The sequence below is a fragment of the Callospermophilus lateralis genome, chromosome 1 (genome assembly GCF_048772815.1).
Source record: "Callospermophilus lateralis isolate mCalLat2 chromosome 1, mCalLat2.hap1, whole genome shotgun sequence".
NCBI lineage: Eukaryota > Metazoa > Chordata > Mammalia > Rodentia > Sciuridae > Callospermophilus > Callospermophilus lateralis.
The window spans coordinates 155,989,328-156,002,836 of record NC_135305.1 but is presented as its reverse complement, the minus strand read 5'-3'; the positions used below and the strand labels follow the sequence as shown (position 1 = coordinate 156,002,836).

Genomic DNA, 13,509 nt, shown 5'->3' with positions numbered 1-13,509 from the left:
GTTTGAACTCAGGGGCACTCGACCACTGAGCTACATCCTCAGCCCTATTTTTTATATTTTATTTAGAGACATGGTCTCAATGAATTGCTTAGCATCTCGCTTTTTGCTGAGGTTGGCTTTGAACTCATGATCCTCCTGCCTCAGCCTCACAAACTGCTGGGATTACAGGCATGTGTCACCGTGCCTGGTGAAATCTGTGTTTTGAAAGAATGGATAAAAGTCATATAGTTGGGATCCCAACTATATGAACACAACTATCATTTCTGTCCATTTGTCTTCTGTAATTGTTAAAGTCATTTTTGTTTGTTTGAACAATTGTATATGTTGCTGCCCTGGAAAATTGAAATTTGGGGAGGAATTGTTTGTTTCAAAGGCATATTCTCTCTCTTTCTCTCTCTTCCCGCCCTCATTTCCTGGGGATATCAGATCATTGTTAGATTGAAGAGCAGGAGAGTAACCACAAGATTCAGTCCACACAGCCCACCTACATATCACCTGCTTCCTTAATAAGTGGGTGCAGAAGTTTGAATTTCTTCTAGATGGCTGCTAAAAATCTAGAAAGAAAAAAGTGCTCAAGGCTGCAGCTTAGGTGGATGTTGGTGATGTGATCTCTTCTGCTGGGATTTCATTTGGGAAAATGAACAGGAAGCCCTGGCCTCAGTCACCCCAAGTTCATTTAATGCCTCCCCCAGACAAAGCAGTAGCATCCTGCAGTGAGATCCATATACACAGAAGGAGACTGAGAGTGCACTTTGTGCTCTAATAGAAAATGAAAATCACCTGTAACAGTGGACTGAGGGAAGCATCTTTTCCCGCAGTGTGCCATGTCAAGCTGAGTGGAGAGGAGAGATGCAGCCTCTGACCATGGGTCCTTCCTATGGGCCTGCAGCTCAGGGAAGGGGCTGCTGCTTCTTGACTGATGCCTGGGGCCTAGGTTCACCCCTAGCACCCAGAAGGGTCTCAGTAAGGACCTGTGAGGCCCAGTGGGCCACATGTTCTGCTGTGGAGGAAAGAATGTGGTTCATAACTCGGACAGTGAACACCAAACCTGCCAGGAAGTGGTTCTTTTGAGAACAAACTGTTGACTCAGAAGCCAAAAGTAAACAGGCCTCTGTGAAGAGCCACTTATTGATACAAAGGGAATGAGGGAAACAGTCTTTTGGGGAAATGGAATGCTCATAATAAGATAGGACAGCCAGTTATTGAAACAAAGGAGAAAAAAAAAAGCTCACTGAAGAACAGTGTACACACAAAAGCACGGTGGGTCTCCTAGACGGCACTGAGTGGAGGGGCCATGTGTGTCCTTGGGTGATGTCCTAGAAAAGAGACTAGAGGCCAAGGGCTGGGGAAAGGGTGCAGGGACACTGGGGAAGCTTAGGGGGATGGAAGTTTTCTGTTTCTTGATGGCAGTGGAGGTCACATGGAGGTCACCCCACTATGAGTTCATCACAACTCAAGAGTTGTGCACTAAGGAGGTGCATGTGCATTATGCCTTCATTTTTTACGAATGAGGAGAGAAATCATTAAAAAAAGTGTTGATGTGCATATTAAAAAAAGAGTGAGCTCTGAGGTTCTGGTGCTGATTGTTTACCCAAAGGGCTAGCTACCTGGAACCAGCCATTCCTGCAGTCAGCTGTGACATTCTGTCAGTCCCCTAGCAGAGGTGCTCAGCAGTAATGCAGGATCTCTTATGGCCCAGTGCTGCAGCAGAAGTAGCTGGGGAGATGTTACTGATTGAATTTAGTTTCTTTAGGAAATGAAGAGGTATAGAGCAAGGGATGGCAGACCTGAGTTCAACCTAAAGCTTGAGTAAGCCACTGCCTCCTCTAAGACTCAGTGTCTTTGTCCCCAAAGCATGAATTCATGCCTTGGGAATTGGGTGAGCTTAAATTATTACTAGTGAAACAACCTCTCCGAAATTAAAAGTTCTGAATTTTTCTAGTTCCTGAATTTCCTCATACTGAGAATGGAAGCGAAAAGATTACCCCTGACCTAGGTGGGCACAAAGAAGCTGAAATTGACATGTTCTACGGCTAGCACAAGCTTGCTAAATCTACATGCTTGCATCTCCTGATTTTTGTTTCTTTAAATTGTAAACACTTCCCAACTAGTGTGGTGGTACACACCTATAATCCCAGCAGCTTGGGAGGCTGAGGCAGGAGGATCGCAGGTTTGAAGCCAACCTCAGCAATTTAGCGAGGCTCTAGGCAACCTAGTGAGACCCCCATCTCAAAATAAAAAAATAAAATAAAAAGTTCTGGGGATGTGGCTCAGTGGTTAAGCACCCTTGGGGTCAATCACTGGTGTCAAAAAAAAAAAAAAAAAGTAAACATTTCTATAAACTAGAGAGAAACAGTCCCACTACTTCTACTCAAGTTTGATCAAACTGCATTCAATTCATTTTCCCTTTTTACATTGTTTGTTTATCTTTTGTGTGGACAGCCAAATCAGGGATCCAGGGAGGGTCCCTGACTGGGCTGCCAATAACATTTGCAATGTCTGGTGTGGAGCAAGCGCTCCGCCAGTGCTGGCTGCTGCTGATAGAATAACCTCAGCTCCATATGTCAACATTATTGTTGAAGGGCCATCTGGGAGTAATCATTGCTTTTCTTCCATTCTGCCTAGGTCAAGCAAGCTCAGCAACTGCTGAACAAAGTGGAAAGCTGGCTGAATTTGTAGCTAATCTGGCATGGGATTTTGCAGTCAAAGAAGGGTTCCGGGTTTTCAAAGAGATGCCAGCCTCCAAACCATTAAGAAGGTCCTACCACACGTGGGCTAGCTCACAGTCCCTGCTGAGCCCCAAGGGCAGAAGGAGTTACAGCTCTGTTCCAGGAGCTTCCCCAGCTCATGCCTCAAAGACAGCTCTGGTCATCTCTCCAGAGGGCCTCTCTCCACCGGTCAGAGAGCTGTATGACCGGTTGCAGAGGTTTATGGAGCAGCGTGTATACCCCGTGGAGCCAGAACTGCAGAGACACCAGGCCTCAGCAGATAGATGGAGCCCTTCCCCGCTGATAGAAGATCTCAAGGTGAGGCAGCCTGTGGAAGGAGAATTGCCTAGCCCTTGTTCACGTGGTAGACCCTCATCTGTGCCCTTCCCGGGTGGGGAAGAGACAGGAGGGCTGAGTTGAATTACCTTGGCTCTCCATCATCATCAGAAAGAGCCAGCTCCAGATTATTCACTTTTGGTCCCATGCTCTTGCTGGGTGACCCCTTCACAAGCTGAGATCTTAGGTGTGAAAGAAGAATCCTGGCTGCAGCTTAGAAAGCCAGGCCAGATGGGCTTCTGTTATGTAGGTTTGAATCAAGCAGATCTGAAACAATGAGCACAGTAGTTTGCGAGGCTGAGGCAGCAGGATTGCAAATTCAAGGCTAGCCTGGGCAACCCTGTCTCAAGGTAGAGCACCCTGGGGTTCAATCTCCAGTACCAAAAAAAAAAAAAAAAAAAAAAGGTGATAAAGTTTCTCTGGAAAACCCATGTCAAAGTCACCAGGCCAGTCAATCAATTATAAGCTGTGTTTGATGTTGTCCTACATGAAGGTGAGGCCACTTTAGCTGACAAACGGAAATATTGGCTATTCTTTGTCAAGGCTGACCCTGGATGGTGTTGGCATTGAAGTTGTTTGAGATCTTCAGAAGCACAATGTAAAAATTTTCTAAAAAGATAGCATTGTGCTGTGTGTTTTTTTGTAGTTACAAACTTATTGCAAAATTAAAGAAAGTTCTAAGATGACACATAACATTAAAAAGTAAAGAGTTCTTTAAAATTCTTTGCCCTCTGAGATAATTACTATCAGTGACTTGGTGTACTGTGCTTCCAGCTTTTTCTTTCTATTATATACTGATCCATGATTATTCCTATGTTGTAATAAAATCGTTTTATTCATTCCAGTCTTTTCCCATTTACTCACATGGAAACACATGGAGATCAACCTCCAAGGGCTCTGTAGTGTGGGTGCACCATACTTTGTCTGACCCGTTCCTGGTTACTCAGTTACTCAGAGTGCATTTGAGTGCTAGCCACCAAGGCCAACCCTGGGCTCCAAAACAGCAGAGGACGTTAGGTAGGCAGCTGACAACATGGCCAGGAACATGGAGGAGCAGCCAAGGGAAGGCAGGCCTGGCGGCACGGGAGGCTGCCTGCCTCTTCTCAAGACCTTCGCTTCCCACTTCTCCCTGCCTGCCCCTCTTCTTTCCTTGTTCTAGTTCATCTGCCCTTTTTATCTTGGGTCATTACACTCTGAGCTAATTAACTCATGCACATAGTGAGAAAAGCACATGGGGTGTTCCTGGTGGCCTGGAGAGTGGGGCCCGGGGCCTCCCTGTGGAAACAAGCAGTGCGAATGGTCTACAACCTCCAGTGTTCACGGCCCCCTGCCAGCTTCTCTGTCAGCCCCTTAGAGTCTGTGTTGCCAGGGAGGTGGGTGTTGGCTGGGTGTGGCTGCCTGATCCTGTCCCATCTTCTATTGATATCAGCACCCAGTTTTACCTAGGTTCAATCCTCCTCCCCATTGGAGATAGTCTGGCAGAGCTGTCAGTCAAGATACCAGCCCAGCTCCCTGACAAGGAGTGGGCACATTAGCCAGGCCAAGCCAGCCAGGCTCCCTCCTGGAATTTCTAGCGGGAGCAGGGTTTTCAAGATGGAAAACAGTTGGTGCTTACTCATTCCACAGGAGTGGAGTCCCAGCAGGGCTGCCAATTATCCCATCCTTGTGCTATCCTATAGGTGGCCCAGTTCTTGCCCATTTATGAGCCTCATTCTCTCACCTTCCTGTCTAGTTTGAGAGCCTGGGAGAACCTTCCCACACGATTCCTTTTTTCCTTTAGTTGGTCTCTGTCCATTGCTGGTGTTGCAGGTTAGTAGTCCTAACTGGAGTGGGGGTAGTCACATGGCCATTTTATGCCAGGACCCAGAGATCAAGTCTCTTGCCCAGTCTACCAGCTAGTCATGCTGGGGTTGGGGCTGGGGCTGGGGCTGAGCCGGGACTGACTGAAGGCTCAAACTCCTAACCCCCATCATAGAATTCCTGGCTCCCCAGCCCAGAGCCATATTTAAGAATACAAGTTTCTTGTCTCAAGAACAAATGTTGCAGCCGGACACGGTGGCACACACCTATAATCACAGAGGCTTAGGAGGCTAAGGTTAGAGGATCATGAGTTCAAAGCCAGCCTCCGCTAAAAGCAAGGTGCTAAGCAGCTCATTGAGAACCTGCCTCTAAATAAAACACAAAATAGGACTGGGGATGTGTCTCAGTGATCAAGTACCCTTGAGTTCAGTCCCCCATACCCCCCCAAAAAAAGCATTGCCCTGTCCTTGTTTTCACTTGGGCATCCCCTTGGGTACCTTCCTGTGCATGCACTACCCACACATCTGCAGGCTTACCCGTAGCCAATAGCACTGACAAGTGTCATTGTTTTGGGTTTACAACTGAGTCTTTGACCACCACCTTCTTCCCTCCCCAATCCCCTTCATTGTGTCCCATGAGTCAAAATTGAATACAGTCATTCTCTGTGGTTCCTTGACTCAGTTTTCCCATGATAGGAGAAAGCCAAGGCTGAAGGACTTTGGAACCTTTTCCTACCCTTGGAGACTGATCCTGAGAAAAAATATGGAGCAGGACTGACCAACATGGAGTATGCACATCTGTGTGAAGTCATGGGCATGTCTCTCTATGCTCCGGAGGTACCTTCTCTAAAGTCTCCTGCCCCTGTGCCTCTGGGATGTCTGGTTGAGGGGTATCAATCCAAATGTAAACCCTTTTGGGGGAGGGGGATGACTGCAAACAGCTGGCTGGAGCCTGAGTAAGAAGATGACTGGGGGAAGGTCGTCCAGGGATAATGGGAGCCATGAGAATTTTCAGGCCCTGGCCTTGAACAAGGAAAGGGTCCCTGGCTGGGCTCCAGGGGTCTGAGATTCTCTTTCAAAAATGTTACACATTTGGGCATTTCTGCATCAGAGGGTCTAATGAAGGGGTCCCACTCCACCACTGGTAGGGAACTTGAAGTTTTAGACAAGAACACCAGAGTCACTGATGTGCTCTTTGTCCTTTCAGATATTTAACTGCTCTGCTCCTGACACGGGGAATATGGAGCTCTTGGTGCGCTATGGCACCGAGGAGCAGAAGGCCCGCTGGCTGATTCCTCTGCTAGAGGGCAAGGCGCGCTCCTGCTTCGCCATGACGGAGCCCCAGGTACCCTGCTGGGCCATCCCCACTTGCTGGGCCCCATGTGGCCTCTGCCCACTGGGAATGCAGGTCGCAGGCAGCTCTAATCAGAATGTTCCCACGCAGGTTGCTTCATCAGATGCCACCAACATCGAGGCTTCCATCAGAGAGGAGGATGGCTTCTATGTCCTCAATGGTCACAAGTGGTGGATCTCAGGTATCAGGCCTGCAGCTTGCTTTCCAAGTGTCTGACAGCCAGTCTACGTCCACACACGCATCTCTGGATGCCTGGTCTGGGCCAGCTGCTTTCTCAGTTGACACAAAGGAGGCTGTATCTCTGTGCTCCCAGAAGAGGCACAAAGCCCCCAAACAGGAGGGAGCTGCTCAGTGTGCTGTCTCCAGTGCTGTTCATGGGGACACAGCTTCATAAGGTGACCACACGTGTGGCTGTCTCCCCCACACATGCAAACGTGGCTCTGGGAATCTCTTCACGCTGCCCACTGCCTGTCTGCCTCGAGCAGCTGACCTTGGAGGGCTGGAGGCTACTTCCTGGTGGCTTCCCCTGAGCCCTGGGTCAGTTGTGTCATATCCCAGGGGCCCTTTCTGGAGCAGTGCATCTACCCGGCACTATGGGGGCCTCGCCTCACTGGGTGCTGGCACTTCCCAGAAGGCAGGGTCATTGTCCCCATTCCACAAGGAGGGACTTGGGACTCAGGGTGTGGCCAAAGCCACTGCCTAAAGTTCTACCCCCAGCTGGCAAGTAGGAAATCCTCACTGGAAGATTTGTTGACCCCGAGGCCTGTGCCCAGAGCGTTATCCTATCCATGAAGTCAGAGCAAAGCAGGCAGGTGGGAGGAAGTGGCAGATTTCAGCATCATTTGTCTGTATTTTCAGTTGTAACATGACGCTTTTCAGCATTTGCTTTTACGATGCTGGATTTATGCCTCACTGGGACAAAACCCAGCTTGCTCTTCTTTCTGCTCCAGAGCTGTAGATGCTCCTCTGATGACATGAAGTGCTTGTTGCATCCTGGCCTTGCCTTTCCTGGGCCATGACTGCTTGGGGACAGAGACTTGATGGCCCTGGCATCAGCTGAGGGGACTTGTTCTCTCTCTATTCCCGGCAGGCATCCTGGATCCTCGCTGCCAACTCTGTGTGTTTATGGGAAAAACAGACCCGCAGGCCCCGAGCCACTGGCAGCAGTCTGTGCTCTTGGTTCCCATGGACACCCCAGGGATCAAAGTCATCCGGCCTCTGACAGTGTACGGGCTGGAAGATGCTCCAGGTTAGACAGCCCTGGTGGGTCACCCTTGACTCTGGCTCAGGTCCTTGGGGAACAACATTGGGTGGCCCTTGCTTAAGTTCAGGACTTGCCACATGTAAGGGTCTACTGACATTTGGGCTGCCACGTGGTCCTGCATTTCATTTCCATAATGAATATCAGCCACGTAGCAGATTGAAGATGGGCATGTAAGCAATTTTGTTCCTCTTCAAGGCTTAGAAGTTGAGCAGGAGTCTGTGAGACAGGGAAGGTACTCGGGCAGGGCGGAGACAGGAAGTGTTCTCTGGACCTTCTTTTCTAGGTCCCAGAGTGTACAGCAAGGATCCAGCCGTAGCCCCAGTGAGGTCCTTTCATGGGTGGGGCAGAGTTCTCTCCTAACAATGTTCCCCTCTGACATTTTTGGGGTTACTACATTATTACTCATATGCTAAGGAAGTTTCAGCTTAAGTTTACATCCTTATATTTGTCAAAAAGAAATAGCAAAATATTAATTTGCCATCACAAATCAGTGATACTTTCTCCATCTTTCCGTCCTGTTCTCCCTCCCCATTTAGCCATGACCTGGTTAGAAGTCTCAATATGATGCAGGATGTTGCCAGGAGATAACCCAAACTAAGGCAAGGAATAAACACATTCAAGGAAAACCCAAATGACAATTGTTCAAGGTGGTGCGTCTGTGTCTTTTAGGTGGCCATGGTGAAGTACGATTTGAGCATGTGCGTGTGCCCAGGGAGAACATAGTTCTGGGCCCTGGTCGAGGCTTTGAGATTGCCCAGGGCAGGCTGGGGCCTGGCCGGATCCACCACTGCATGAGACTGATTGGGTTCTCAGAGAGAGCCCTGGCGCTCATGAAGGCCCGTGTGAGTGCCCCCCGAGTGCCCCTCTCTCCCCAACACTGACTCAGAACCACTCAGCTATGCTGTGCTGATAGCTTCAAATCCTGTTTTCTGAGAGCAGACCTAGCAGGTGAAGCATGATGATGCTCTTGCCAAGAAGCTTTGCTTTGCCTCTACTACTTTGCTTCAGCTTGATATTCAGAGCAGAATGGGCCCTGTTCTGCCCAGGTGACCAGAAGTGAAAGGTCAGGCTCTGTGGCAGCTGAGGGCAGAGTTCCCTCATGTTCTGCTGAGACACATTAGTTCCCAGCACTTGGTTAAAATTAGGTGCCAGGGAGAACCCAGGTTGCTGCATCAGGCCTGACCACCCTCCTCCCCAGCAGGTCCAGAAAATAATGTGACCCCTCAAAGGTTGGAAGCCTGTGTAAAAGAGAATTACTGCCAGGGATGAGAATTCACATCAGTGGTAATGATCTCACGAAGATAAGGCAAAACTTTGATACAAAACAAATTCCTCACACAAAATACTACACAAAGAACAGAAGGCATCTTTTATTTATTTATTTATTTATTTATTTGAGGGGTGTGGTACTGGGGATTGATCCCAGGGGGGCCTTACCATTGAGCATATCATCAGTGCCCCTTAAATTTTTTTTTCTTTGTTTTAAGAGAGCCTAAGTTGCCTAGGCTGGATTTGCACTTTAGTCAGCATAACTGACTAAAATGTATTTTGATTACTGTGCAAACTTTCTGTGATTTACAACTTTTTTTTTTTTTTTAATGGAGACAGCTCAGTTCTTTTTTTCTTTGAAAATAAAATACTTGAGGCTGAGGTTGTGGCTCAGCAGTAGAGTGCTGGCCTCACGTGTGCAAGACCCTGGGTTCGATCCTCAGCACCACATAAAAATAAATAAGTAAGTGAAATAAAGGTATTGTGTCCAATTACAAATAAAAAATAAATATTTTTTTTAAAAAATAAATAAAATAAAATACTCCTTCTTGCAGGCTCAGGAATAATACTTCAGCCCCACTTGACATTAAAACTCAGACCAGTCTTCCAGCAGAGCAATTTGGCTTTACATGTCGGAAGTCTTCAGAGTTCACAGCATTTACATGGCAACTCGATTTGGGACCAGGTGCAAGAGAGTAATGAGGAATCTACAAAATATTTGCTATTAGAAGTTTCACCGCAGTACTGATTGTAATGGCAGAATGTTGGGAACACCCTGTAAGGCTAACTTTGGATGACTGGTCACATAAACCATGTGCAGACATGCAACAAAATCCCCAAAGATGCTGTGGAAACCTGCTTCTCAACATAGAAGATGTTTACTGTATACTCTTAAATTTTAAAAGCAGGCTACAATGCACTATAGAGCATGACATGTTTTATAAGAAATGTGAGTGTGCATACAAAAAATCTAGAAAGTCATGCAACAGATATTAACTATAAGTCACTAGATAGTGAGATACTAGGTATTTTTATTTTCTTCTTTTGTCTAAAAATGGATAATTTTTCTGCCATGAGATATATTATTTGTGTAAAAATTACTTCTAGTAAAGATAAACAAGCTAATCAAATGAGAAAAATAAAGAGTATTTATAACATTTCCTGATGCCTTGTAGCCTTCAGATAATCCTTCAGATAAATGCCCCTAGAGGTAAGGAGGCCCCCAGGTGCTGCTCTCAGTGGAGCGATGAGGCGAGGCCATGGCCAGCAGGGGGCGCCATGCCCTGCATGATGTCAGGCTCCACAGTGGCACTCTGCCTCCCATGAGCAGCAGTGAGCCAGCTTCTGGTACAGATCTGAAAGAACTCCTGCCTGCCCAGAGATAAAGGGTTCTTGGAAGTCAGTTGTCCAGCCATGAGGACCTTGGCACACTGTGGTGCCTGGGACGTTGTGGCATCTAGATCTCCCTGAAAATGCCTGTGGCTGGAGAGCTGGCAACCTTCCTGACCTGCTTTTGCCCTCCTCACCTGCCTGCTCCTGTGTGTGCTCCCACCCGCTCTGCAAGCCCCCAACCCGAGCCTCCCAAGAGTATCCTCAGCACAGCATGTCTTCAGCCTGTGTCTCCTATGTCTGCAGGTGAAGTCCCGTGTGGCCTTCGGGAAGCCCCTGGTGGAGCAGGGCACAGTCCTGGCAGACATCGCCCAGTCACGTGTGGAGATCGAGCAGGCCCGGCTGCTGGTGCTGAAAGCTGCCCACCTCATGGATGTGGCAGGAAATAAGGTAGCAGCCAAAGGCTATGGGGGTGGCCCTCACAGAAGACAGGCCCTGAGGCCATGGGGCGGAATCTCATCCAGCTGGCCCAGGAGAAAGAGCTCAGCCTTTTGACATCAATAACTTTACTTCAGCTCTCCGTGGAACTCTTCCGGCAGCTATTCATAAGCAGAAAAGTCTCAGAACTAAATTTTCTGGACTCCCAGGCCATATTGTAGGAGTGGGGCAAAGGAAGAGAGAGCCAGGGAGAGGGGACTCGCTGGCCCTAATCCAAATATAGAATTAGTCAACTCAGAGGCTGATTTCCAAGGGTGACACTATCCATTAGTTAAGGCTTTTGCCCATGGTAGCCAGGAAGGAAGCTTACTTGTCCAGATTTCTGTGGGGGCTTCACCCCTAGTCAAGTGCCTTAGTAATGGAGGGCCGAACAGGCTCACGGTTCTTGATTCTTTGACACTGTAGTGCTAGTTACGCTGGAACCTCCCGGGCACCTCTCTCAAATGCCTGACTCAGGGAAGATCCTTGCAGCTTGGTTCCTTGGACCTCTATCTGGCCTTGGTCAATTGTTGCTTAGATGGAGCTGGCTGTGGTGTGGAACAAGGCTCGTTGGCTTTGCTCCCCCTCAACTGAGTCACTGCACATGCTGACAATCCAGCACAGCCCAGGAACTCTGTTTTGAGTCCTTGTATTTTTGTGAAACAGGTATTCTTCTCAGCAGTCAGTTCTCGCTTCTTTACAACCTTGTCTCCCCTTCCACCCGGTAGGCTGCAGCTTTAGATATTGCCATGATTAAGATGGTTGCCCCGTCGATGGCCTACCGAGTGATCGATCGCGCTATTCAGGTGAGCACAGCTGGTGGGTTTGAACTGCCGGCAGCAGATGCCAACCTTCCTCACCTCTGGCTGACCTGGGTGTACCCAGCAGCCTCCTTGAGCTGCCCACTTGCTGCTATGGGGTGTTCCTCTTCCTCTTCAAAGCAACCCTGTGAGGAGGGGGCTCCTTCCTGCCCCCTTTTCAATAAGAGCAAACAGTCGCCCAGGAAAGTGAAGTGACTTCTAGCTCACTCAGCTGGTGGCCACTGGCCTCAAGTTCCCACGAGCCTGGGTCTTCACAGTGCCAGAGTCCAGCTGCTTCTGCATGTGTGGTCACCTCCTCTCACCCTATTGCCTCACTCCGATGGGGTGTAGCTAGTAGTAGAAGCCACTTACAGCCTAGTGTGACGAATCAGGCATCCAGGGGTTGGCAGTGAGGCCTGCCTGAAGTCTTCTGGAACGTTAGTTTTATCCTATATCATAGGGGATAGTCCTGGAAGGTGGCTGTCAGGCCCAGGCCCTCAGAAACCAGCGCTCACCCCAGGCTTCCTCTCCTTCCCAGGCCTTCGGAGCAGCAGGCCTGAGCAGCGACTATCCCCTGGCTCAGTTCTTTGCGTGGGCCCGAGCACTACGCCTTGCTGACGGCCCTGACGAGGTGCACCGGGCAACAGTGGCCAAGATGGAGCTGAAGCAGCGCACTTAGGCTGCAGGACGCGGGAGCCCATTGTGTCCTGCTGGCATCTGACTTTCTTCCTGGGGTGAACACAGACACTCACTAAAATGTTATTTTGGGGGCTGGAGTTGTGGCTCAGTGGCAGAGCACTTGCCTAACACATGTGAGGCACTGTGTTCAATCCTCAGCAGCACATATAAATAAATAAAATAAAAGGTATTGTGTCCACCTACAACTAAAAAAATATTTTAAAAGAATGTTATTTTGGAAAAGGGCTTTGGGACACAAAAGAATGAGAAGAGATTTCTCTGATAGTTTGTGAACTTTGTGTGTCATGGGAACGGGATTGAGAATCAAGTTGCCCCCCTCAGACTCTGTGCCTCAGTACATCAGCTGCTTCCATCGTACCCTGCCCTGTGCCCTGGATCATGCATGTGGCTTGCTGACTGTCACCCCATAAGTCTCCAGTTGCTGCTGCCTCAGATCACTGCTCACTTCCATGCTCTGTGCTCATATGAACTGTACCACAGGAACTATAGCACTCCAGTGTGTGAGGCCCCTGCAACTCCTTTTCCTCCAGCTGCACTAGTTCCACAGAGCATCTGGGGAAGGGGAGGTGGCAGGGAATGTGCTGTTGCAATTTGGAGAGCAGGATTTCCTCCCTGAGGAGGTGCAAACACATGTCTGATGCTTCTGAGAAGTAGGAGCCCTGAGAGCCAGGTGGCGGTAAGCTATCGACTTTGAGGTCCTGCTCTGCTGATCTCAGGGGCTTGTGCTGTGGGCAAAGCCCCTCCGAGGACAGACAAGGTGGGCAGGGCCATCCCTTCCAATTGTGCATTGCAGACCTGACCTTGGGTGCTGCTTTCCCTAAAGTGCCTGTAAACAGAGCCCACTTGGTGCTTTGAGCATAATGGCTTATTTTAACACTGACATTTTTTTTCCTTTCTCTTCTCTCTCTCTCTCCCTCCTTAGCCTTGGGAGCAGCAAGATTACCCTTCTTATCATCCACAGGAATCAAGTAATTTTGACTTCAGGGATGGTGCCAGAAGACCTAAGAAATGGCTGTCTTTCAAGGCTAAAAATGAATTATAACACCTGATAGGGCATGCCTAGAATGTAGCCTTTGAATCACCTCTTTAAAAGTCCTCTGTTCCCCACAATGGGAATCACAGCCTCTGAGACAGGAGTCCCCTGTGTTTCTCTGTTGCTAGCAAAGCAATAAAACTTTATTTTCCTTTTCCCCAAAACTTTGTCCTCATTATTGGATTGACATTAGGAACAAGGACTGAGCTCTCAGTAACATGCCCATTAGCTCACCTAGGACCTTGCATCCCAAGGAGCAGAGCCATGGGGGCTCGAGAACAGGCTCCCCAACAACGCTAGGCAAGCAGGTCCTTCTCCACCATATATGAGAAGCCTCGTGTTGCTGAAGGAAGGCAAAGTGGAGTTTCAGGTCTGCCTAAGGTCCCCTCAACACCAGCCACCCGCAAAGCATCTTTTGCAAACCCACAGGATACCTGAGTT

The 13,509-nt window shown here is 48.7% G+C and overlaps 1 protein-coding gene across 6 annotated transcripts in view; it reads left to right on the top strand.

Annotated features, from left to right (window-relative positions):
• The window catches only part of Acad10 (acyl-CoA dehydrogenase family member 10), a 53,032-nt gene extending 39,806 nt beyond the window's left edge, over nt 1-13,226 (top strand). For 3 of the 6 annotated variants that reach the window (XM_076853643.2, XM_076853431.2, XM_076853555.2), the window contains 9 exons: nt 2,626-3,026; nt 5,540-5,680; nt 6,051-6,188; nt 6,288-6,378; nt 7,288-7,446; nt 8,131-8,303; nt 10,366-10,509; nt 11,265-11,342; nt 11,875-12,943. In XM_076853643.2, coding sequence (XP_076709758.2) covers nt 2,626-3,026; nt 5,540-5,680; nt 6,051-6,188; nt 6,288-6,378; nt 7,288-7,446; nt 8,131-8,303; nt 10,366-10,509; nt 11,265-11,342; nt 11,875-12,015 — 1,466 coding nt within the window. In that variant the 3' untranslated portion in view covers nt 12,016-12,943. The other 3 variants (XR_013091161.2, XR_013091158.2, XM_076853727.2) reach the window with 3 other exon arrangements.
• The last annotated feature ends 283 nt before the right edge of the window (nt 13,227-13,509 follow it).